This window comes from Molothrus ater, chromosome 2 (genome assembly GCF_012460135.2).
Source record: "Molothrus ater isolate BHLD 08-10-18 breed brown headed cowbird chromosome 2, BPBGC_Mater_1.1, whole genome shotgun sequence".
In the NCBI taxonomy this organism is placed as follows: Eukaryota; Metazoa; Chordata; class Aves; order Passeriformes; family Icteridae; genus Molothrus; species Molothrus ater.
In genome coordinates, this window is record NC_050479.2 from 4,951,874 (window position 1) to 4,978,592 (window position 26,719).

At 44.2% G+C, this 26,719-nt stretch overlaps 1 protein-coding gene across 1 annotated transcript in view; it reads left to right on the forward strand.

The window, feature by feature from the left end:
• UMODL1 (uromodulin like 1) overlaps positions 1 to 26,719 on the forward strand; it is a 73,819-nt gene that overhangs the window by 22,343 nt on the left and 24,757 nt on the right. The window contains 7 exon segments of the mRNA XM_054518212.1: positions 7,819 to 8,061; positions 15,142 to 15,248; positions 17,130 to 17,322; positions 18,147 to 18,287; positions 20,852 to 21,106; positions 22,607 to 22,719; positions 25,166 to 25,385. Coding sequence (XP_054374187.1) covers positions 7,819 to 8,061; positions 15,142 to 15,248; positions 17,130 to 17,322; positions 18,147 to 18,287; positions 20,852 to 21,106; positions 22,607 to 22,719; positions 25,166 to 25,385 — 1,272 coding nt within the window.

Consider the following 26,719-nt stretch of genomic DNA (forward strand, 5'->3'; position numbering starts at 1 on the left):
ACTCAGATGCAATCCAATTCACATGTCAGTCTGGCATTACCTATATCTGAAATTGGACAATTGTTCTTCTTTATGGGAGGGACCAAGTAATTTCTAAGGGTTTCTAAGGCTAAAGATCTGGGTTTTTTTCAGTGCTAGCCAAAAAAATTTAACCAAGGTATTTTTCCTGAAAATTTAGATAGTTAAAAAAAAAACAGATCATGAAGAGAAATATTTATATTTGACCATTGAATTTCACTGGTTTAGGTCCTCTTTCTTGTGATTATTTATTTCTTAGTCTGGGTTTTAAGTCAGATGGCATCCCCTGCCCAGCCTACATCCAGAGGCTTCCTGCTGCCTTCCTGGCAGGAGATGTAAGTGGTGCATCTTGGATACAGCCTGGCAGGACATCCTGGTGCTAAGGTGCACATTCTCCTTAGATCAGAAATGTTTCTACATTTATTCTTTTTTTCTTTTTAATTTTTTTATTGAAGCACTCTACAATACTGATTTTTTTTCCTTTCTCCTGGGAGAGCTTTAATTTTCCATTGTTTTTCTTGCTTTTCATTTTCTTTTCCCCATGATAAGCTTGATATTTGATTTTCCAAGCCAGAAGAACAGCTCACAAGTGCCTCAATGCTGCTCCAGGCCCCATCTCTGCTACCTGAACATTCACAAATGAGAGGGTCTGTGGTTCCAGGTCCCTTTCACTCACACGAAATTGTCTGCAACACTGTGAAACGTATTGAAGTGTTTTTCTGAACATATTGCCTCAGCTCCAAGAGCTGTACCTGTGATTTTTCCATCCTTTAGTGTCAGCTCCTCATAAAATATCATCCTGTGTTCACTCCTTGTCTCTGCCTGAGCCAAGTGACATTGCACTGAAGTTATTGTCATGTGCTGCAAAGCTGGAGGCACATCTATCTTGGGAATGTGCCTTGATTATTTAGACAATGAAAAAAAAAAAAGGGATTTTTGGTTTTTCAGACCTGATTCATGCCCTGCTTAACAAGGCTCTTGATTGCCTGGCATTGCTCTGTCTTAGAGGATGCTGGAATTGCAGTGAAATGAGGAGCACAGTGACAAACAGCTTAAACTCAGGAATGAACATGCACAGAGAGATTTGCTTTTACTCTTAGTTTGCTTTCAAAATACAGAAATAAAGTCCTTCAGAGTAATACCACCTGATGTGTGGACAGGAACTGAATTCAGGATGTTTATACCTTGTGACCGTGTTCACAGGGGTTCTTGGATGAGGGAAGAGATGAGGATCTGACTCCATGTTTCAGAAGGCTGATTTATTATTTTATGATATATATTACATTAAAACTATACTAAAAGAGTAGAAGAAAGGATTTCATCAGAAGGCTGGCTAAGAATAGCAAAAGAAGGAATGATAACAAAGGTTTGTGGCTCAGACAGAGAGTCTGAGCCAGCTGGACTGTGATTGGCCATTAATTAGAAACAACTCCATGAGACCAATCCCAGATGCACCTGTTACATTCCACAGCAGCAGATAACCATTGGTTACATTTTGTTCCTGAGGCCTCTCAGCTTCTCAGGAGGAAAAAATCCTAAGGAAAAGATTTTCCATAAAAGATGCCTGTGACAATATCTGGTTTTTGAGGTGTGTCAGTCTGGCTCCCAGATGTTGAGTGTTTAAGGGGTGAGAGGGAATAAATGCTCTGAAGATGAACAGGACTAAAGCAGAAATTTAAAATGCCATTTTTCTCAAAGTCAGGCTGGGGGGGAGCCAAGTAGAACAGGCAGAAGAGGAAAATTCCCTGGAGAGAACACAGATGAGAGAGAACCAGCAAAATTCCCAGTGGAGCATATTTGTTTCTGTTGCCAGCAGTTATCACCTCCCTGCAAAAGGAAAAAACCCAGAGCACCTTTTCCCCTAATCCAAAAGACTACCAGTGAGGACAGCCAAGCTCTGCCACCTTGGAAACAAAGAGATAAGGAAGGTTTATCTAGGATTGGCCCTGCAATGGCCAGGATCACCCTTATTTCTGTTCTCATCCTCTGGGCAGCCACACAGCAGGGAAGGGGAGATGAAACTACAGGTGAGTGATGCAAACCTGGCCACAGGACTGCTTAGTTTGGATGTTGCATAGATATTTCTTTGAAGTAAACCAGCCAAGGTGGCCACTCTCCAGAGAACTGGCAATGTCCCACTGATCATTTGAGAATCCTCTGTTGATAATTGAACAGAGAAAATCTGACCAAGCAAAAAATGCAACCTTTGTCCCCAACCTTTCATCCCCAGGCAAAAATCCTTGTCATTTCCTTTGTGCCAGAAATGAACAAGGAGAATTTCTGCTTTGTCTTCAGTATTGTGCAAATTTTTATGAAACTTGTCTTTAAAATAAGCATTAGCAGGAAATGTGCCTGGCAGATTCCTGGGGATGGATGAGAGGAAGCTGTATAGGACATGCTTAAATTTCATCTGTGGTATGGGCTGTAATTTTGAAAAACCCTAACCCAAATGTAACTTCTAAATGAAACCCTAATTTATTCTTAATTTCTGGTTTGATTCATTTAAATGAGAAAATATGATTTTTGACTGCTCTTCCTTGCTTTTCTTTACTTATGTGGTTTTGTGAGTCTCAGTTAAATATAAACCATATTTCTTAGAACCTTGCAGGCTTTTCTGTTATTCTGTTCAAAGCCACAGCTGAAAAGAGATTTGCAGACATTAGGACCAATAGAATTCCCACCCCAGTGCCATTTAAAGTAAATGGTGTTGACTTTGAAATTTGGAATTTGTAGAAAAATCAAGTCCATGATCCTTTTTTCATTCATGTTTTGGAGCATTGGCATTTCAAAACTGAGCTTGAATCTGCCCTCCATGAACCTGTTCCAATAGTTTATTTTTGAGGTTATGCCAAGACAAGAAAGGGGCTTGTCTTGCAGTCTGACTGCTCTCCAGTGAGAAAAGATTTGGCAGATCCCAGCTCACAGTGGCTCCTGTGGCACCTGAGTGGTGAAGTTTCCAGAATTGAAGCTCTGTCTGTGGCATCAATGCTATGAAGCATTTTTTATTGCTGTCTTTTGGTCGTGCTCTCAGTTCTGATCTGGGTTTAACCTTGAGTTCCAAGGAGCCCATTCCCGTGCAGCCTTTGCTTTCCTCTCAGTGTTTGTTCCTATTGACAAAGGGTTTGCTTTAGTTGTTTATGCTCTTGCTTTACATAAAAACAAAACTGATATTTTCCCTGATGGTGCTGAAAGCTGGTGGTTTCTGAGACAAAATTCTAAAATCCAGAAATGATAGGTGTAACACATCCATAATAATGGCAGGTGACTGCCTTCTGCTGTGCCATTGACTTCAGCTTTGAGTCACTGAAAACAGCAGCCAGGGCATTTCAATTCCATTTGACTGTGCCATAATCCCATAGATGGGAGTAATGAGAACAGAAAGTCAATTTGCTAAAGAGCCCAAATTGATCCAAGCCACATTGCTCAGCAGCAAACTGCTGTCAGCAAAATAATTGAACTCTGTGAGTGCCAAAGCTTGTTTTGAATGGTCTGGAAGTGATGGATGGGGCAGAGGCTGGTGGTGCTGCACCTTTCCCTGACACCTTCAGTCCAGCTTCCTGCACTGAAGGCATCTTTTTGTACCACCACAGCCTCATCTCAGAGCTCCTCTTTAGGCTTTGGCAGCCTCATTCTATACCTACTGTGTGTGTGTGTGTGTATATATATATATATATATATATATATATATATATGTACCTAGTATCAATGTTCATGTTAAGTATGAATTATGACTTCATATCTGCTCTGACAGCTGTAGCTTCCAATTATAAACTGTGTCTAATTCTACACCATCTTATTCTCAGTTTCATACCTGTATTTATGTTGCACATTGCTGTAGAGACTAAGCCAGCTCAGCTGACACTGGAATTTTTAGCTTTCCAGTGCTGCAGCCTCAGCTCTGCACGGACAGCACGAATCCTCAGTGCTCTCCTTACTCAGATTTTCCCTTCCAGTCCCTGCTTTGCTCTTGCCAGGCTTTGCATGAGCTCTGGAGAAAAGGAGGGATCATGGGCATGAGGAACAAGGCTGAGCTCTTGCTTCTCACCTGCCCTACTCCCCTCAAACCTGATTTTATACTATAACAGTCTGATTCCTTAATGTAGGAGTTCCTCTTTCTCATTTTCATAGAACAGTACTTGTCCTGCCCTACTCCCCTCAAACCTGATTTTATACTATAACAGTCTGATTCCTTAATGTAGGAGTTCCTCTTTCTCATTTTCATAGAACAGTACTTGTCCTGCTCCTGCCTCCTTCCCTGGTTACAACAGATGTTTGTGCACTTTCTCCAGGGAAAGGCTACAACCAAAATTATTTACGTATTAATTCTGTTCCACTCTGGTTATTTAGCCATCCAGGTTACAAACAAATTTTTAAAAAACCCCAAAAAACAAATTAAAAAGTTGGAGCAAGACTTTTTTTCCCCCCCACACCTACATGCCTAGGAGCATTTGCAGAGAAAGGTATTCTTGGAGCAGTGTTAACACATGGCAAGGCAATGCTTTCCAAAATGCAGTGACAGCTGCCTGCTTCTTGTCAGGCACTTGTGCCTCATGTGAGGTGCTACTGGATCAAACACATTGAATAAAAGGCAGCCCTTGAGCTCTGATTCCTGCTCCAGAGCCCACATTTGCTGTCCTTTCCCATTCTCCCAGAGAGTTATCCTAAAGTTAGCCAGAGGCAGAGGTCCCCTTGCTTTCTCTGGCTCTCTTCTCCTTCCATTTCATCCTGCACAGCCATGTCCTGGTCAGAGCTCCATCCCAGCCCTGGGGCTCCTCTCCTGGCTCAGGCAGGGGCTTGATCCAGGCTTTGAGCCAGCCTGGGTGTCCTCTGTCCCTCCTGAGCACCTCCCTCCGCCCCCTGCTCAGGGACAGAGAGCAGCCTGGTGCCTCTCAGGGCTGTGCAGACCTCAGCAGTGTCCCCAGAGCCCCAGGGAGCAGACACGGGGGTGTCCTGCTGGAGGCTGGCGGGGAGGAAGAAGCAGGGATGAGGTTTCCACTCTCAGTATTCTCCTGCTGACCTGCTCGGAGCAGCAGCACAGAGCCCCTGGAGCCTGTGGGAGCTCTCTGGCTCTCCCTGGAGCACAGTCCAGCATCAGCTCTGCCTTTGGCTGCAGGAGGAAGGCACAGAGGAGTGAGGCAGAGCAGGGCTGGGCTGCCACAGGCCATTTCTAGACACCAGAGTCTATTCCATGTTTTCTTCTGGACCGTCCCTGCACTGCAAATGGATCCTCCTCTCCAAAGCTCTTTTCCTAGTCCTGCTCAAATTGCACAAATGCTTTTTGTTTAGCTGTGATAAAAGCACGGGATTCCTAAAAGCCTAACAATTTTTTTTTCCTTCTTGAATTGTTTTTAACACATTTCATGTTTTCAGACAGGAGATAAGTTGTACAAATACGATGAACTGTAAATGTTTTGTCTGCCTGTTGTGTATATTGTGTTAGCTTCAGTCTGTCTGTTGGCTGACCCTGGTGCCCTCAGAGCTCTCAGAAAAAAAGAAAACAGTCCTGCTATATTTGAATCTCTGCAGCTAATTCATATTTATCCTTATTAAAGTTTCTTCTGCTTTGGCTGGAGGATGATGCAGGCATTTTAATTCCATCTGATCTATTTCCCAAGTGGGACACAGGGTGACTCAGCCCCTCTGGCTTCTATAACATCTCATTAGGAGCCAGCCTGATGTCTGTGACACGACTGTAGGTTTCTTACTGCTAATTCTTAAACTCCATCTGCTTTTGTTACTGTTGTTGGGGTTTCTTTCTGCTGTTTGGTGCTGGGGTTTTTCCCCTATCTCTGCTGAAGTATTTCAGTTTTAAGCAAAGCACCTTGTGGCAGTTCCAGTTGTGGGTTTCTCTGGGTCTGGATTGAAGGCACTTGAGATGGTGTTTCATGTTCAGACTCAGGTGTTTATTATTTCTTATCAGTAAAACAGTCTCACTGCTGTGAGTTCTGCAGCTTTTCATTAGAAGGCACAAAATGGCAACAATCTCTTGGTACAAGGACTTTTAAGACTGAACTATCCAATGAAGAACTGACACCTGGATTATTTTCCCTTTTAACCCAATAACTTATCCCAAAGAGCTGCAATGGGGACTTTTCTGCCCAATTACAAAATGCCACCCAAACCCATGGAGAAGGAGGAAGAAGCATGAAGAAGAAACCCAGGACAACACCCCTGTGCCCTCCATCTTGCTTCCATCCACAGCATACTAAAAACCCCAAAAACCTCAATTTCTCACCAAGTGATACACCTACATTACTCTCTATAATTTGTTTTACACTTTTGTGGATTCTGGTCTATCTTGAAGTCTGGGAAACTTTCTCCATGAATGAGGGTCAAAGTCAGTGCATCCCTGGGGGTCAGGGCACCCAGAGCAGACAGAGAAATATTCCCACTGCCCTGGGTTTGCACAGCACCCAGCAAGTTCACTCCTCATCAGAAATGGTTTCAGAACTCTGGAGGCTGAGTCCCATCCCCAGACCTGTGTGAAATGATGCAGTTAATGACCTTATCACTGACTTTGTTTGTCAATGAAGCACTGCAGGTTTCCAGTGGCTGATCAACAAGGTCTGCTACAAATGCAGAGAGGCAGTGTAGGATCTCCAGGAATACCTTTTGTGTCAGATACCTGGAAGTGCTTCCCCGTGATGTATGAGTACCCAGATTTAGCCTAGGGTGATGTCTGAAGGATGTCTTATTCCAGACATCTCCTGTGACTCATCTGCCCATGAGTTCCTCACCCTTTGTTCCCTTTACAGTCAGTGGGGAGTGATGAAGGTTTTGGCAGCAGGAGGCTGGAGTGGGCTTTTAAACTACTTGGATGACTCTGCCCTGGAAGTGCCTATTGTGCTGTACTCTTAATTTATATTTACAGATGTAAATTTCTTTAATATTAACTTGAGTTAAATTGCCCTTTTTCTGCCTCACTCCTGAAGGCACCAAGAACTCTTTGAATTTTCTGTCAATCTTCATCCTTTCATGACCAAAGTGATGCCCATGACAAGCAGTCACTACCAATTCTTTCTTGTGTCTGTTTTTTGAAGAGATGTTCTTCCCAACGTCTGCCTTCCTGGGAATCATTCATCTGTGTTGGTTCTGTCACTGCTTTCTTATAACTCTGTTTTCCACTGGATACTGCAGGGAACTCCTGCTCTGGGGTGATGTTGGAGTTCTGGATGCTGAGAATTTTAGACTTTCTGTACAGACAGACTCTGAGTCCCTGGAGAGCAACGCATTTGACCTGGAAGGTCTGGAACAGGCTTCCAAAATTGATTAACAGCACTGGGATTGTGGGTGTGGAGTTGGTTAGAAGTGTGTAATATCACAGGGTGGAAAACTTAGAGTTTGGCATTTTAGAATATAGAAATAAATCTGAAGCAAGATGGAGGTTTTAGGGTGGAGGCAGGTTGTTCTTCTTTACCTTCTTCCTCCTTCTTCTTCATGGATCTGGGTGATGTTCTGTAATTGGACAGAAAAGTCTGCATTGTGGGGTTCAAAGGATCAGTTATTGGGTTAAACACTGAACATAATTTAGGTGTCATTTCTTAATTGGATAGTTTAGCCTTAAAATCCCTTGTAACAAGAGATGGTTAACCATTTTGAGCCTTGCTAGTGAAATGCTGCAGAACTCACAGCTGTGGAGCTGTAACATTGATAATAAACAATAAACACTTGGGTCTGAACATGAAGTATCATCTCAAGCGCCTTCAATCCCAGCCTCGACAGAGGTAGAAAAAGGAAACCAAAACCCATCAGGGTGACAAGTTAATGCTGATCCTTTTCTTCCCTGTTTCTGATTCCTAGAAAAAGGCCTCTCTTTGCTAGGGTACCACCTGTGCAACTACACCCTGACCAAAAGTGTGCTTAAAATGGTTGCCTACCAAAAGTCCTATGAGAAGAAGACATCCTGTGGAGGGTGGATCCCGTGGATGGTGTGTCCCCAGACACACCACAGAACAGAGTTCCACACTGTTGAAGTCCCTGAAACCATCACTGTCACAGATTGTTGTGAAGGATATGAACAAGTTGGGCTCTACTGCTCTCTAGGTAAGTTTTAGCCAGATTAAGAGAGGAAATAAATGCTTCTTATGGAAGAAGATTCACTTCAGCTGAGATGTGTAAAGGCTTAATTCAGTCCTGGGCCATAGGTTCCTATTCACTGAAATAAATGAGTGTAAAATCATGAACAGTAAACTTTGTCCAACATGGCAAGGAGTAAACATAGCAGATTAAAGCTCCTGATTCTTGCTCTTTGCCACCTCTAGTCACAAATTCACTAAACTTCCAGAGAGCCTGAGGAAGGCACCTGCTCATTAGCCCTCCAAGGGCTCATTACCTGTCCAGGCTCAGGCCAATATCCCTGGCCAAGGGCAATAATTCACTGTCTGGTGCCTGCAATTCACTGAGCCTGCCTGCATTTACACCAGGAGCTTTCTCCTCAAAAGGAATTCAGGATGCACTTGGGATAGATAACATCTCCTTTGATGTGGAGCAGGGTCTGTTCCCAGAGTGCAAACCCAATTTTGGTTCCAATTTAAAACAACCTGTGACCTCAGGGCAATGTGATAGCAGAAGCTTTCCAACCAAAACTAGACTAGGAGCCATTTTCTTAGGACTTCCTTGGTTACCTGTGTGGGAGGTCTGAGGACTGGTGAACTTTTTGGTGGATCTGATACAACATCTGAGTGTTAATAAGAGTCTATTCAGGAAGACTTTATCACCTTTGTCTCAAGATGGAAGCTTTTTCCCCTTCCTATATAAGGGTTACCAGCTGTCAATAAGAAATTCCCAGTTTTATCAGAACTTGAGACATAGATGGAGGGGATTCCTTGGGGAAAAGGAACTTTCTTTTTCCAATGGATAAATTTATATGCTTCTAAGCTGAACAGGCATCTTGAATTATCTAAACCAGCACTGAACTTTTCTGTCATCCAGAAAAGTTCTGCAGGATGTAGTTTTGTCTCTTATTTTTGCATTTCCACTTTTCAGTACGGACCTGGGTGTTAACATAACCCCACACAGGAACAGCAGATTGAAAGGAAAGGTCCTGTGGCAGCCCTGGCCCTTGTTTTGGGTCATAAGACTTGGGTGACTCAGATCTGTGGGAATGTCCCCAAACCTGCTCCTGCAGAGGCTCATGTAACATGGTGTGAGGGGGGATGAGCCATATGTCCTGTCATGGGATCTGTCAAGAACAATGTGCTCATCCCACATTTAAGTTGCTTCAGAGCATTGGAAAAATAATTTCCAAACATTATTTTTCCCCCACAGGCGTTTTTCTCCACAGTCACAGGTAGAATACTGTGTCTAGCAGGATTTTAACAGGATGGGGACACAAAAATGGTCTATATGTTTTATTTGTTCCTAAAAATATTTGCTAGAGAAGAGAAATTAAAGCATAATTCCTAATTTACTGTATCCTGCTATTGTTTGGCTGTTGTGGAGTCCCAGCAAAGCAGAATTTGAGCTGCAGATTACTGTGTGCCCAAGCAGATTTGTCAGACAGGCAAAGGACCTGCTGCTGATCATCTCTATTTTCCAAGCATCAGCTCCATCTCCAGTACATCTAATTCTGGTTGAAAAGTTATTCAGTGAAGTCTTTTGGATATACAGACGTGTGCATACATGTTTGCCTGTAAGTATCCCATGGCAAGACTGAGAGGCAAGCAGAGAAAATGGCTTTTTAATTCTGTAGTACAAGGAAAGAGCTATGCCAGCTAAATGTGGAAAACTCACCATGGCTGTCGCTGTTTGCACAAGAAATTCAGGTGTTTCTGACCTCTGAAAGTCAAGACCATCTTCTTGTGTGGAAAGAAAAGCATCCCGGTAACGCTTGAAATATTTCTTTCCCACTATAATTCTGTCTCTTAAAAGCATCTCTAGGGATATTTTAGGCTTGAGAGCTGTTGATGATTCTGTTTCATCCAACATGAACAAATCTGTAAATCTCTTGTAAAGCTCAGCTGCAGAATTTCCACCCTGCCCTTGCCATGTTGTTGATGGGCACTCTGGGCAGGTTTGTCCATGAAATGCTGTGGTCACCCTGACACTTTTTCCTGTAAAAATTAATTTGGGAATATTTAAAACCATTTAAGGATTTGTATGGCTTCTAGGTGATTTCCATGTTTACATTATTCTGGTATCTTTGCTTTTTCAGGGCATTAGTCATAAATTCTGTGAATGGTAATGCACTGTCTAGACACAGTCTTAAATAAATGATGAGAAGAGAAACTGGAACTGCAGAAATTACTGCACAGCACACTGCTGAACTGCTGTTATTTTCTTCATGACATTATCCATGCTGGCGTGCTCCCCACCCTGCCAGGGCTGGAAAGGTCTCCATGACCTTTCCCAGGAGCCTGCTCCTGGCCACTCCTCACCTTCTCTTCATAGAAGGAAACATTTGCCCCTGCCTGGGATATGGCAGGCCCAGCTTTTATCATTTCTTTACTCCGGTCAAGTTGCTCTGGTAGTTCTCACTAGTTGTGTGTCTGTCCATCAGGATACTGTTACAGGTGCGCACACAAATGACTTTGACATTTTTAAATAACAGCTGGAAAGTTAAATATCTAAAAGTTAGGACATGCTGAGATTAATTCTTAAGGTAGAATTAAATTAAAAAAAAATTCTCTCTTTTTACCCATGCATGCAGATCAGTGAACCATTTTAATTACCTGATCCGGCTCTGCAGTGCCCCAAGGACCACATTTCCCAGTGCCCAGGGATGATGGAGGAGCTCCCCAGAATGTGCCATCCTGACCTGCACATTCAGTGCTCTGCACAGCCTCTCGCTGAGTACAGAATTATTTATCACCTCTGGAGGTGAATCCTGGTGGACCCACAGGCAGCAATTTCACAAATTTCACAATTTCACAGCCTTCACAAAGGCTGTGGGTGTGTTGTTCACAGATGGGCAACTGAGCTGCAGAGAAACTGAGATCAAGCCATTCTCTGTTGGTTTCAGACCTGCCTTCAGACACCTTGGGTGCAGTTTTAATTTTTTCATGGATTTATTCTGATTTTCATGGTGCTTAGTGCTGCTTTTAACAACTTGTATGGTTGGAGCACAGGGCTGCAGGTGAAGCTCATGGACCTGTGAAACCCTGAAGGTTGTTTCATCATAAAAAACTTCCCCCAGCATCTTGTCTTTTAGGTAGAGACAGGATCCAGCTCTCCAGGCTTGTTTCCAGCTGCCTGAATGGATGCTATGGGTATTTCTCCTGGTGGCTGGCTTGCTGCCCACTTTCCAGCCTAAGATGAAACCAGAGAGCTCCTCATCTGCCATCTAACCCTGCCTGATCCCAGCTAGGGAGGGAAAGAGTGCATCAGCACATGATGAAGACTGGTTTTTAAGCACACATGTACAAAAATACCTTGAAATAAGAAGGCTCAAGACAACTTTAATGGTGGAGTTTCTTGAGAGCACTTGATTTGCAATGGTAAAGCCAGGCTTTAATCAGTGTGCCTTGTGTGTACAACTTCTGGAGAAGGTTTTTCAGAAATTTTCAGGAAAAAACATTTTCAGAAAAACAACTAAAAAGTAAAAAAAGGCTCATTGTAGGTGTCCCTCAGCAGGGCTGGGACCTTGCAGGGCTGGCATGCAGATGTTCCCATGCTGGCTGTGACCAGAGCACCCTGTGCTCGGCTGTCACAGGAAAGTCAGGGGACACGGGTGTCACATATGGGCAGCACTGCAGCATCAGCCTGGGGTGGGAAGGTGCCAGAATGTCCTGTGGGACTGCACCCAGGAGCAGGTGGCTCTGGCTGCCCTGCAGTTTTGTGTCCCTTGTGTGCCCCCGGCAGCTGCAGAAATGGGATTATTGACACCCTTGCCTGCTCCCCACAGTGTCTGCTGATGGGAATCCTGTCTGGGAATTGCCTTGTCCCTTTTTGAGCCCTCTGAAGCTGTCTGTCTCCACACCCCCTGTGCTGACAGATTGCAGAAGTTCCCTTTTGTTTGGGTGAAGAAGTGAGTTCTTTCTCCCATTTTATTACTGTGGGCTCTGGTGAAAACCTTCACCTTGCCCCCTGCCTTTGGGATTTTGTAAACCTTGCCCACATCCCCCTCAGCCTTCTCCCCTCCAAGGCAAAAGGAACACCCAGCAATGGTGTTAAATACTTGTCAGGTGCTGGATCAGCACAAATCCCAGTTAAGACCTTGGAGAGGCAATCAGGATGGAAAACACCCACCTGAGCAAGTAAAGCCTACCAAAGCTGAAGGACCCCAAAACCAGGGCTGTGTGATGGAAACTGCCAGCCTGCCTTTGGAACAGACTTTCCCAGGGGCCTCCTCTGTCATTTCATAGATTTGTCTCCACCTTCTGATACCTGAGACAAATGCAGGGTGCTGTTCCCTGGCTCCACCACACACACCCTCTGGAAGAACCCATCCCTTCCAGATGGAAGGAGGGAGAGGAAGGGGGTTATGGCTGAGCTAATGTTGTCCCTCAGCACCAATCTCCTGGGAGATGCCCCCTCCTGCAGCCACAGCAGATCCAGAGGCAGGCTGGCAAGTGACCTTTGGTTGCTAAGCTGCAGTTCTGCTTCCATACATTTATGTAAATAACAGAGGAGAAAAGCCTGTACTTCATCCAAATGACACAGGACTTGGCTGCCTTGCTCCTCACTGCTTGCTTGGTAGGTGACTGTCCCCAGCATGATTGATGGGGAGAGCATAAATTGAATTTCCAAAGTGCATCTGGTACAATTAGGCAGCAATGTGAAGTGAATCCATCTCTGTTTCCGTTGATCTGAAAAAGATGACCTTTTGATTTCAGATAAATGGCTCTGTGGCACCCAGCCAGGATTCAATAGTGTTTTCTGAGATTGCGTGGCACTCATTAAACCATTTACACTGCAGTTAAACACACACACACACAAAAAGAGACACAGGTGGGAAAAAAAAAAACCTGCTTTGAATCTCAAAGCTGCTTAAAGTGCACTTGAATCTCAGAGCTGGAGGAATTTCCATGCCTGGGTCCAGCTGCCTGGTTTGAACAGCAAAGAGCACTGGTGAATAGGGAATTTTCTAACACAAGGAAATCCCTTGGTGCTGGTGTTTGTGCAAAATCCAGGATGAGAGGCTGCTCAGCTCCCTGCCCAGGAGGCTGGGAAGGAGCAATCACTTGAGGCTGGGAATGTGTGTGGGACTCAGCTGAGGGCAGCTGAGGCTGTTTCACACCTGAAAGTGGCTTTGAAAATCAAGAGGGATATTTCTAGGAAAAGGAGCTGTTTGGGGGAATCACTTGGGGAGTGACAGCCCCAGAGAGAGGAGAAGCTGGAACGTGCATTTGGCAGCAAGTTATGTAGATTCAGTTTAAATCTTGGTTAATCAAGATAATTTCCCTGGCTGAGGCTGTATCACACCTGAAAGTGGCTTTGAAAAGCAAGAGGGATATTTCTAAGAAAAGGACCTGTTTAGGGAAACCACCTGTGGAGTGACAGTCCCAGAGAGAGGAAGACCTGGCAGCAAGTTACGTTTAAATCTTGGTTATTTAAGATAATTTCCCTGGCTTTAAAAAGTTCAGTTTAAATCTTGGTTAATCAAGATAATTTCCCTGGCTAGGAAGGTTACTTGGCTGAGGCCAAAAGTGCTAGATTCAATATCCCCCTCCTGCTCAGAAACCTCACATTTACTCTCATCCAGAGCCTTGGGATAACAGAAATTGTAAACCCACAATCTGACTGTTCATAACAGATTTATGGTTTGCTGTGGACTTTTCACTTGCTCTGGGCTTTATTACGTCAAATGTGGTTTTCCTGCACCACAACTGTTCCTGTTGCACCAGCAAGTTCATTTTCTCCTGGCTGACTTCAATTGCTCAGTAAAGGATCAAAAACCTGGAGGTGCAAAATGAATGGAAAAGAGATTTCTTTCAGGTTGCTTAGAAAGACCAGAGCTGAGCATTACTTGGAGCTGAGCATTACTTGGAGCTGTGCTTGAGAGTGTGGGTAAAGAAGTGAGTTTGTAGGGCTTGGAAATATTTTCTCTTTTCCTCCCTAGAAGAGATTTTGTGCTGGCACTGACTCAGAACCACTGTCTGCCCTTGGCTTGGGAATCAGCCACCTCCTGCCTCAGCTGCCCTCTCTGCAGGGCTCTCTGGTGTGGGCTACCAACAGTGGCCAGCTGGAACAGAATTACTGCAACTTAGGTTAAATTTGTGCCACAAAATGTTAATGAAAGTTCTCAACTTCTACCTTACGCAGTACCTGTTTTCTTTGATCATTAGATATTATTTGGATTAGTCACAGCTGCTATCAGCCATATTTTCTGTTTCTCAGTGCTTCAGTGTCTCCACATTTAGAAACTTACCTATGAGCCCATCCATCCATAATTATTAATGAAAAGTTAGAAACTCACAATTTCTGTAACAGAAATGTCATGGACAAGAGAAAGATCTGAGAATATTTACATCCTTGAAATGAAATAATGACATTTTAGGCTGCTGTTTTCTTCCCATTAAAAACTCAGAACAGACACGCTTCTAAAATGAGGAGGAGGTGTTTGGTATAAATTAAATATCACAATTTCTGTACTTTTGTTCTCAGAAATGTTTTTGTTACTTAGCACTCAATAGATCCAGTGTGTTTGCCTCAAGACCTGGTATTTGTCCAGTGAAGGATATGGAAATATTTGATTATCCTTGCACGTTCGATACTGAATGTCCAGGGCTGAAAAAATGCTGCAGCTCATCCAAAGGAGCAGGCTGTGTGGATCCCATGCCAGAGGGTATGTTACTGATAAATTCAACGCTGCTTCTAATAGAAATATCCTTCATTTTCCCTCCTGAGGGTGGGAGTGGGCAGGAAAACTGTTACCACAGCTCTTCCTAAAACAAATACGGGAATGTGCCTTGGATGGATTCCAGGATATTCAGCTTCAGTGCTTGCACCCCTGAGCAGTGTGTGGGTGCTGTGGGTCCAGCAAACCTTCCCTGGCTCCTTCTCCTGGGCTGGCTCCTCTGCCTGTGGCATATGGCAAACGAGGCCCTAGCTGGGCTCTTTGTGGCCCCTCAATGTTTGCCAAGTGAAATCTTGCTTGGTTTCCTCAGAGCCCCCCTGCAGCCCTGTCGCCTTCTGTAGCAGCAGACCTCAGATGACTTGGCTGTTTTATTTCCTACACTGCAGGGAGGATGTTCTGGTACAACGTGACAGTGCTTGTGAAAATGGATTTTAGTGAATTGATCCGGGTGGATTCCCACCTTCTGAATCATTCCCGCCTCTTGCACTCCGTGGTATGTACAAAAACAAACTCTTCCCTCCTTGTGCCCACGATTCTGTTACTCAGGGGCCACTCTTTGCTCCCCCTTGGTTCTGCCAGATTGATTTTTTTTGGCCCTATTTCTGATTATTTCTGTATTTCTGATTACTGAATGCCAGCTGCATCCATAAGCATTTCAAGTAACATTGATTTATCAGCTTCTTTAGCAAAATTTTCAGGTCTCTTCCAAAGGCAATTTAAAGACATACTGAAATAAAGAGGGTTTTTCTGCTTCAGTAGTGCTTGCTCCAGCTTTGTCTCAGTTCAGTTTTGGGCCTGTGACAGACTGGGACCAGACTTCAAGACCTTCAAAGCATGATGTTTTCTGATATGGAATTTTAAGTAAAGCCTTTCCAAGATAAACCTACCTGCCATAATCTGCTGGCAGCAGAATAGAAATGATAACAACAGCATGGGTGTCCTTCTTCCTCCTGATTTCCCCTTCTCATATCCTAAAAAAGCAAGAAAACCTGGTCCTGTTGCTGTGTAGTAGGGAGTAGGGGCAAGGATCCACCAAGGCTTTTACATCTTGGTCTAAAACAAGCAATGTTAAAGTCAAACACTCAATAAATGGGGAGTTGAGGTGAAGCTGTTCAATGAGCTGCTCCTCAGAGTGTCCTGCTGTCTGTTCCACTGATTCTTAATGCTCAGCTCACCAGCAAATCCCTTCTCTCATTCCTGACTCTCAGTTGGGATGGCTTGGTCTCTCTGGGGTCTCTCTGTGCCTCTTAATCCCACCCCTCATCCTGAGTCTATGGCTTTTCCTCTTTTTCTTTCTATTTCATTTGCCAGCAGTCCATTTAGCTGTTCAAAGAAGTGTTGGGCAGCTTTATTGCAGGTGAATTGTAGTGGCCTGTGTAATTTATTGTAATCCACTGAGACTTTGCAAAGCAGGACTTTTCCCACCTCCTCCTGGATTAGTTCTTGTCTTGGTTTGAACAGACAGGTGCCTGCTAAGAAAGGCAGAAGCCACCCTTGAAATGGAAAAATGTAAACTCCCTCCCTCCAAGTTATTATGATTTTGAAATTAAGGGGTTCTCAGGCAAGGATATGGGAATGGGAATAACAGTTTTTTATTAGGGAAAAAATAAAAATAAAATAAAAATGCAGTGATACAAACCAACACTGCCAGAGTCAGATCATGCCCTGTCCCCTGTGTGTCAGGGAGGTGGCACAGCCCCATCCCATGGGGGCTCAGCCCTCCTGCAGTGCCAGCTGTGGCTCTGCTGGAGCAGGGATCCTGCACAAGGGGGGAGTTTTCCTCTGCAGCTCCAGGGCTGCTGGAGATGGGCCTGGGCTCCCTCTGGCAATGCAGGGCAGCAGAAGCTGCTCCTCTGGCAATGCACTGGGCAAAGGCTGCTGGGCTGTCCCAGCACCTCAGATTGGATCCAGGTAGGAATGCTTGGCTCCTCCCCTGGGCGCAGCATCTCCCCATGGGATGATGGGATTGGATCAGCCCTGCAGGGACACTCAGTGGCCATGGACAGCAGAGATCTCCTGTAGGGAGGATTGGCTGTGGGAGAGAGAAAGAAAAAACTGCCCCATGGACAGCAGAGAGCTGCCCCAGCTCTGACAGATGGGCAGTAGAACACACACTCATCTTACAACCCAGGACACTCCTCCTGCCAAAGCATTTTGAGATCAGCTCAACACCCCCCTAGGCTTGGCATTTCTGTAGCATAAATCTGCTGTGAAATGTGAAAATAAGAACTCACCTTTCATAAACACAGGCCTAAACCACTTTGCCATGGTTTCTGAATTTCTTCCTCCACTCAGATTATGATAATAACCACTGCATAATTCATGTGCTGGGAAATGACCAAGGTGCTCCAGTGTTTGCTGCCCTGTTTTCCAGATCACTGGTGCATTGCAGCCCCTGACTGCCTCTGTGCACCACATCCAGAGTAACCCTGGGGGCATCTACAGTGGGACAGTGGCCTCCCAGCTTCTCCTGGGCATGCAGCATCCAGCTCCTCTGGCAGAGGTTTCCTCCTCCCTGAAGGCCATGGTGAAGCGCGTGTATGAAGTGATTGACACACAAGTGCAAGGTGACTGACTGTAATCCTGTCACATTCTAGGGGATTTGCCCCTCTTCACTTGGGATCTCATTGATATAACCATTAATTTGCTTTCAAATAGCACAGAGATATACACAAGATAGCACAGAGGATCTTGCAAACTTTGCAAACACAGCCCTGACCTTTCTGTTATAGGATGGAGAATCAATGATTATTTTGGAGTGAATAGTTTGGAAGGGAATGCTTCTGAAACCTCAAATTTATTTTCTCCCAGTAACATAGTTTTCCAGATGAAAAAGCAAATATGTGCCTATTTGTAGCACAATTATTAGTTGTATTAAACAGGCTCTTAAAAACCTGTTTTCTTGGGAAGCAAATATATTACTTCCAGTAGCTTGTATAAAACGAGTCATATTTGTGGTCTGTTAATTACTACAGCATATTGCCACATACTTTTTAAATGTTACATAAACATTTCAATATATTAATTTTAAATTATGTCAAGCTACTTATTGCTCTGCAGTTGTCTGAACATTTTCACTCCTAAAATCTTCTTATCTGTGTTTGCTCAGTTCAGCTTTCAGTGAAATCAGTGGGTAGTCCTCCTTCCTCCTGTACTGACATCTCAGGTTTGGAGGGCATCCTACAGGTGTAAGCAGGAGCTGCCCCTAATTGTCCTCTAATTCCAAAGAACTGGGGTAAAAAGTGATAGGGTGGTAACATCCAGAATGGCTTTAACAGCATTACTGCAGATTTACACTGAATTTATCATAGCCACAGCCTGGTTTACACACAGTGCAGATCAATCTTGATGCTGCTCCCAATATCTGTGCAAGGTGTGTTGTTCTTCCTAGATGTCAATGAATGCTCCTATGCTGAATTCAACGCTTGCCCTGAGAAAAGCAGCTGTGTGAACCTGGAGGGTTATTACAGCTGCCACCCCCAGCATGAACATGCCACTGTCATCCCTCCGTGGCTGAGCCCAAGGAAGGAAGGTAAGAAACGTGGGTCTCACCCTGGGAAGTGCTGAGGATGTTCCTGCAGGACTCGGTGCTCCTTTGCAGGAGTCACCTTCAGGAATTTCTGCAGTATGAGTGCCCTTTCTCCTCCTGTTGGGAGAAAATGCCACATAAACCTGTTACCTGTTTCTGATGGAAATGCAGAGTATTTATTTCACAGTCCCTCGTGTTTCTTCTGTTTCACCCTCAGCTGTCCTCACTCATCTGCCAAAACCTAAAACTTCAGACCCTAATGCTTCTCAGAGCACACTTGTTGTCACTGCACCTCCCCAGCTGTGGTGGTGTTCACAGGGGTCCCAGGATGAGGGAAGAGATGAGAATCTTGACTCCATGTTTCAGAAGGCTGATTTATTATTTTATGATAAATATATATTAAAAGAAAATTATATATTAATACTATACTAAAAGAAGAGAAGGAAGGATTTCATCAGAAGGCTAGCAAGGAAAGAGGTGGAATGATAATAAAAGCTCGTGACTCTCAGAGAGTCTGAGACAGCTGGACTGTGATTGGCCATTAATTAAAAACAACCCCATGAGACCAATCACAGATCCACCTGTTGCATTCCACAGCAGCAGATAATCATTGTTTACATTTTGTTCCTGAGGCCTCTCAGCTTGTCAGGAGAAAAATCCTACCAAAAGGATTTTTCATAAAATATCATGGCTGCACCCAGCCTCTTGAGAAACAATTAATGGCATTATTTCTACCATTTTCATTGTTCCTATTTTGACTGCAGCTCAGACTCAGTGGTTGTGTGATCCCACCCTGAGCTCCTGCACTGCTGCTGAGCTCTCTGGCACTGGCTGAAATAATTCCTTCTAGTACCAATTCAGCAAAATATACTTACAGCCCACAGACATCAATGGGCCTGCTAATAGGCTTTAAGATAATGAGATGAATAACTGCTTGCAGATTCAATGCTTTAATTACAAAACAATTTTACAATCCCTTAATCTCAAAAATGAAGATAATGTATTGCTTTATGCCTTTGTGATATGATAACACTTTTATTTTTTATTTATATTGCTTCTATTGCTGCTTTTCATGTGGAAAACCTGAATGGTATTATTTTGGATTTGTTTTCTTAGAAATACTCTAACTGGGATAATATGATTTTCCCCTAAACATTGTAGCATCTACTCCAAGTTCAGTAAATGCTGTTAACACTGGCAGTAGCTCTCCTTCTGTGAGGAACTCAAGTCTCTTGTCCATAACCAACCAATCTACAGATGCTGAGTGCTGTAAGTAACCTTGGATTTTAGCAAATGTTTTCTTGATTTGTGATGGGATCCAACCTCAGTAGATTTGTGTTTATATAGGTGATCCGGCCAATTGGATATAGCCAATATATAGGTGATTTCAGGCAAGAGTTATTACAATCCTTTTAACAGCACCCTGTTCTTCTGTGGGAGGAAATAGATTTAAGTTGTTCTTTGAGAGTTCAGAGAGACAGGCTGGGTATTCTTGATCTTCATCCACAACTCCTGATCGAAGCTGAAGCCAGAGGAATTAAACTGAGGCCCCTCTAGCACAGGGGGGAGTGGCTTGGGGGGTGTTTGGCAGCCACCTGGCTCAGAGTGCTGGAAAAAATTGTGTTCTATTGATGAAAACAATTTATGAATGTATGAAAACAACCTTTTCTCCTTAGTCTACCCATTAGCATGAAAGAGCTGAAGCTGTGGCAGCAGCGTGCCGTGGTCTCTGGGTTAGTGTGGGGTGTGAGGCTCATCTCTCGTGCTCTCTCCAGCAGAGGTGTCTTGTCTGGACTCTCTCTCTTGAGCCAGACTGACTGGCTCTGCTGCAGGGCAACTCATCCTACCCAGTTCAAACACCTCCTCCTCCCAGGACAGGAATCATCTCTGAAGGGCCCTGTCTTTTCCCACTGACATGACAATGATTGCACTGCATTAGAGTGCAATGACAGGTGAAGTGCTGCACACCACTCTCCCCCAGCCTCTGTTAGCTGGCTCTGGGGGGGTTTCCAGGATAAATCCAGGCAATCTTTGCCTGAACAGGGGCATTTTGATGATTAAAGTCACAGGAGGCAAAGCAGGTGTCAACACATGTAGAGTACCCAGAGTCAGTCTTCCAAACTTGTTCCTGTTGCTTGCACCTGTAGCTCAATGGCTGATTGTCTCTGTGACTGGAGATTTGGAGAGGTTGTCCAGAGGGACTGTGGCTGCCTCATCCCCGGAGGTGTTCAGGGCCAGATTGGATGGGGCTCTGAGTAGCCTGGTCTAGTGGAAGGTGTCCCTGCCCATGGGGACACCTGGATGATCTTTAAGCTTCTTTGCAGTCCAAACTTTTCTGTGATTCTGTGATTCTACAGAAGAGCATATTGTAAAAGGAAATAAAAAGGTCAAACACCAAATCAGTCACTCTAGTGGGTGGTTCATGGATGAGGGGATCTGCTGGTGTGAGAGGGGCAGATTCTGTCCTGACCCTATTGACTGTCAAAGTGCTTGTCTGTAGTGGATTTAGAACAGCACAAGGTTTTGAAAGTGAAATGTTGCTTTTTCTGTGCCAACTCCTGCAACAGATCCCTCTGCAGTTACAAACCATCGAATCCTCAGCGTCACCAGCAACAGCTTTGAAATGTCCTGGCTTGTCAGTTCCACTCTGAACCACACTTTCCATGTCCGGGTGGCCAAGGGCAATGAAACTGTGCAAAGCCTGAAGACAGAGGAAATGCAGGTGGATGTGTCTCACCTGGAATCAGGTGTGATGTATTCAGTAGAGATCAGCTACGAAGCTTGTGGAAAAACCATTATCTCCCGTCAAAATGTTAAAACAGGTAAAGAAACACTTTAAAATACATATATATAATATATATGATATATCATATCATATATAATGTTATGTTATATATAATAGTATCTCTGTCTTCTCCATTCTCCTCCTTCCATCCCCACTCATTTGCAGTTCAGCAATGACCCTTTGGTCCTCACTGAACAACATTTCCTACCTTCTTCAGCACTTTTTATCTCATCTTCTCCAGCATTTATCCAATCCAGAATATCAGGCAGCAGAACTTGGGCCTTAGTTGATAAAGCAGTGCAGGAGCTGATTAGACTATTACAGATATCAGGCTAAGCTAGCTATAATTCTTTTTTTAAAATGTATTTCTTTGGTGCCTGCCACTGCTTTCTGCTGCCACCCATCTCCCAGCAGGCCTTGTTTTTCCCTGGTTGATGGCTGTGGCCAGAGGGAAATCCAGGCAACTGGTTTGTCAAGGGCTTGGTTGAGCTAACAAGAGTGCCCAGAGGAAGGGCAGATTCTGCTGAATAAAGGGTTAAAGAGAATTACAAGCTCTGAGTAAGAAAGCTGCAGACTACCTGCCCAGTTCTGTTCAATTAACTGGTGGTGGGAGCTTCCTGAGGCCCTAGTGTGTTGATCAAACATAATTTTGCTTTTTCTCTAGTCTTAAATTATTTCCTAAGCCTCCATGCAAATAAAGAAATAAATCTCTCCCCTCTTTTTCAAAGAGCAGGCAGTGAACTCTTTATTAGTGACCACAGCAGGAATGCTGCTGTTCATGTTTATCCCTAGGAGCCTTGCCTTTGATGAGATGAGGGATGACTTCAGTTTGGGTCAGAAGGAAATTACTCTCTTTGTGGAGGGAAAGTAGGAGGTCTAGTGGTTATGAAAACAGTGGGCTGAACTTCAGAGTATGAAGTTGCAGCCTTTGAGAAAAAGAAAATTTTTCCAAGGATCAGTCCAAGGAGTAACAGCCTGGGAGTGTTTATACAGGACAGAGCAGTTAGAGATTCCTTGGCTCTTGGTTTTTGGCTCCTGTGCTCTGTACAGTATCTGTCAGGGCTCACCACACACACCAGGGACATGCACAGCTTTCTGTTGTATTTTCAGTTTGAGAATATATTTACTATCCCTACTGCCAAGATCAGGAAAATAAAGAAAGAAATTAAATAAAAACTGTGACTGGTGGGCCAGAGATGAGCCCACAGGCAATTCAACCCTGGGTGTGACTTCAGGGCAGGAGTTATGGAGGGCCAGGCCAGGGATGTGTAAACCCACACATAAAGTATGTGTACACCTAGTTCTCATGCAGTTGCAATCAGGCACCAAAATATCTCTTTAGACATAATATAAATGCATCTTCTCAATATATCAGAAGCTTGTATGAGCCTATTTGCCTTATTTTTTTAAATTTAATACTAAAATCTCTCAATCCTGCCCTCCTTTCTTCTATCAGCTGAGATTTTGGTCCAGGTACATAAATTTTAGCTGAATCCTTTCCTACTTTGTCAGTGTGTTTTAATGTTGTGTTTTACAGAGGCCAAGCTATTTGATGTTACTATGAGGATTCTCAACTACAACTTCACTGATGATTTCCATAATTCCAGCAGCTCAGCATATGAGGAATTTTCAAGACTGTTGCTTACAGAGGTAAAATGACTACATCTCTGGGTAATACATATGGGTTTTTTTCAGTGTAAAATTTATTTAATCTAATAGAGGATTTTATGCCTGGATGAAATAGTCCTTCAAAAATCAGCATACAATTTCCTGTGACCTTTCTTTATAATTGCAACAAAATTCAACTGACTAGACAGATCAAGCCTTGGCCTTGTTAGCAATGAAGCCAGTGAGAATTTTCCTCTGCAGAAGAGTGGAGGAATTATAAATGCAGGCATGCAACAAGGGCTCCTTTCCTTGGATCTTTAATTTGGCAATAAACTCACAGTAAATTAACTTGAGGCTTTTAAATGGATTATTGAAATGGCATTCCTGGCATTCATTTCAGCACAGTCTGCTCAATAAATGTCTTCCTCCTCTCAAATAAATAGTTCTCTGCCTGCTGTCTTTCTTCTTTCAGGGAAAGTGTCTGGATCAGGCTCTCCTCTCCTTGCCTGCACACATGTGGCCACTGTCCACAGTCAGGTGTAACCAGCCTGAAACAAAACCTGAGTCATGAAGTCTGGTGGCAGCTCTGAGCTTCCCAAAAAAGGGAGAGGTTTCAGATGGAGCACGTTTCCTACAGTTTTGCTGCACAGAACAGGGCCCATACAGAGGAATTGGGATCTCCACCCAACACAAGGCTTCCCCAAAGCAAAGGGTGAATTGTAATCGTGTTTGAATTTAGATGCAAGAGAAAAACCCAAAACAATAACGGAGCTATACATTCAAGGGCAGCAGAGAGAAGCATTTGCCCAACAGAAATTGCAAGTTGAACCTCCTCACATGGCTTTATTTCCCACAGTTGCAAATTATTCACTTTTGTTGTGTAGGAAGATTTTGGTAACTGAGTCTTCTCTGGGATTAATGCAGACCTGATTGGCTTCATCAGGATGGGAAGGAAAAGGAGCATTGCCCATGTGTTGCTTCTGCCTCCTTGGGTGTTTGTGAGCACAACATCCCCCTCTCATTTCTTCTCTCCTCATTTTCTTGCCTTTCTACCCTGATGTGAGCTTAGACCAGCTACACATTTTGTTTGTAGGGATCTTTTTGAGCAAGCTCTGGCTGAATGGGAACAAAGCTGTGCTGATTTATGGCTCTGGATTCCTGCTCAAAGACACACTTTGAGGTGTATGCAGCAACAAAAGGCTCAAGCAAGGAGCTGCCTTCTAGATATGTAAGGTGAAACTGCCAGCTCCTGCACAGCTCAAATACTGACAGCAGTGTGCCAGCTTCAGTGTTCAGAGTAATGCCATTTGTTCAGCTGGTTTGGTAATTAACCATGATGTAATTGTGATGCTGCCTTGAAGCTGGGCTGTCTCAAACACATTTTTGAAGTTATCCACCTCCATTATTCTTGTCTCTCATCCTGAGGTTTCTTTATTATTGGACTGGGCTGCAGGCTGAACTTGAACTGGTGAGTTTCAAATGCTCCCTGGGAACTGAAGCCATGGTCACACTTGCAAATGAAACAAAATGTATATGTGACATGCAGAGATAACATCAAGGCTCTGCTGCATGCATTTACCAGGACAGTTCAGCTCTGCTGCAAGCAAAAGGGGCCAGGGGAAATTCTGCTCCCTTGAGCCAAAATTTGGAACTTGGTCTGTAACACCAGTGGTCAGATACAGTTTTCAAAGGTATCATAGAATTATGTAATCACAGAATGGTTTGGTTTGGAAGAGGCCTTGAAGATCATCCAGTTCCAAACCCCTGTCATAGACAGAGAACAAGTTGCTCAGAACCCTGTCCAACCTGGCCTTCCAGTGGTGGAGCATCCCCAGCTTGTCTGGGCAACCTGTGTCCAGGCTTCACCATCCTCAGAGTAAAGAAGTTTTTCCTAATATCTAATCTAATCCTACTCTCTGTCAGTCTGAAGTCATTCCCCCTTGTCCTGTCACTCCAGGCCCTTGTAAATAGTCTTGCCTCATCTTTCCAGTAAGTTCCCTTCAGGTACTGGAAGGTCACAATTAAATCTCCCCAGAGCCTTCTGCTTTGCAGGCTGAACAATCCCAATTCTCTCAGCATTTCCTGACAGCAGAGCTGCTCTGATCCTGCTGCCTCCTCTGGACTGGCTCCAGCAGCTCCTTGTCCTTCCTGTGCTGGCCCCAGGGCTGGATGCAGCTCTGCAGGTGGGGTCTCTCCTGAAAGGGGCAGAGGGGCAGAATTCCCCCTTCTCCTGCTGATTTTGGTGAAGCCCAGCAAACAGAGGGTTTCCCAGTGCACACAGCCAGGGCATGTCCAGCCTCTCATCCACACTCAAGTCCTTCCCAGCAGGGTTACACTACTTTGTGCCACAATAATCTCTGAAAAATAAGATTTCAGAAATACTTTGGAACTTTTCTTTTTCCAGCATCTTCTATGCTGTGCTTATATAAATATTTAAAGAGGTACTTATTGGCTCCCTAATCATCAATGCTTGTCTCCTTTTGCTCAGCTTGAAAATTCATTCCCACCCAACATTTCTGCCTTGTACAAATCTGGGAAGCTGAAAGTGCAGATTGAATCCCTGGCAGCAGGAAGCATCATTGTGAGGCTCAGAATTACCGTGCAGGATCCTGAGTTTCCAGTGGATGCCTCCACATTTGCCCCAGTGCTCTCCTACCTGCACAATGGCTCTGTGCTTGTGGTGGATCAGCAAAACACTGCAGTGGAAGGTAATTTTTGTTATTGTTTTTTTTCAAAGAGGAAAGCAGCATTTGTGTTTTGATCACGTGCAGTGTCACCAATATTCTTCTCAAAATAGAGAAACAAAGGATGTGGTTTGTTGAAGAGAAAACCATGATGTGAGAATTCTTCCAGGGGTTCTATCCAAAAGCCCAGGAGGGTCAGACAAATGACCACTGGCTGTCCCCAGGTACCTGCAGGCACTGCTTCTCCTCACTGTGGTTAACCCAAGTGGAGCCCTTGGTTTCCCTATTCATTTTCCTCCCTCTCCTTTCTGTCCCCAGCTGGAATTTTGCCGTATCTTTCTCAAGCTGAAAGGCAGACAGGATTACTGTGGAATATCTGTAGCCTGTAGATCCACACACCCTCTAGACAGTTTTGTGCTCCAAGACCGGGGGACTGTATTTGGGCCAAGGTTTAAGAAATCTAACATCTTCCCTCTAGAAACCCAGCCAGAGGAATTCCCAAATGTCCTTCCTGTGAATAGGACTGAAGGAACATGCATGGAATTTATGTTAAGTTAGGCCTTTGTTTGATCTTCAGTAATCACCACTTTTATCTTCAAAGAACTGAGTTCTGTCCTCAAGTTTCCCAGCTGGCAGAGACAGCAGAGTTCAGAAAGTTGCCAAAGCCAACAGAAATGGGTTATTCTTCTCTCTTGGTGTGTTGAGCCTTTTTGAGCAGGAAAAGCTCCCTCTGGAGTTGCATATGCAGGTTAAGGAGAACAGGACAGGAAAAAACCAGGAGACAAATTGCACTTGAAGCCTACAAATATCACAGTGGCAGCTGAATTGCAAGAGGCTGATGTGTGCCAAAATACTTTGTAAATGTTATTGATCCTGGGACCAAAAGGCTGAGGAAGAAGAAGGCGATGGCTCTGGACTGTCACTTTAGCTGCAGAAAACCAGGTGGCTTCCAGCAGCACCACACTTATCCAGGGGCACAGCCAACACCTCCACTCCTCCTCAGGGACATTGTGCTAGAAGGGTCTTGGGCCTGACTCAGCACACATCCCTTTCTCTTCTCTCACCATGCCCCACAAAACAGATTTTATTGTCTTTATTCATCATGGCAATAAGTTTAATAATTAATGCATCTTCAAAGATGATTTCTTATCTCTACCCAAAGAAGAGTTTCTTCAACATGAGTTTCCTAAGTGGAAAATAAGGAGTGAAACACAGGAAGGAAGGATTTGTCTACGGGGATGTTTTCCTTCCTGACCCTGGAGAGCCCCAGGACATGACCTTTGGCAATAAGCCCACCCAAACCCTGTCCCCTGGATCCTCCCTGCAGCCTGGCCACCACCTGACTTTGTGCTGGGTTT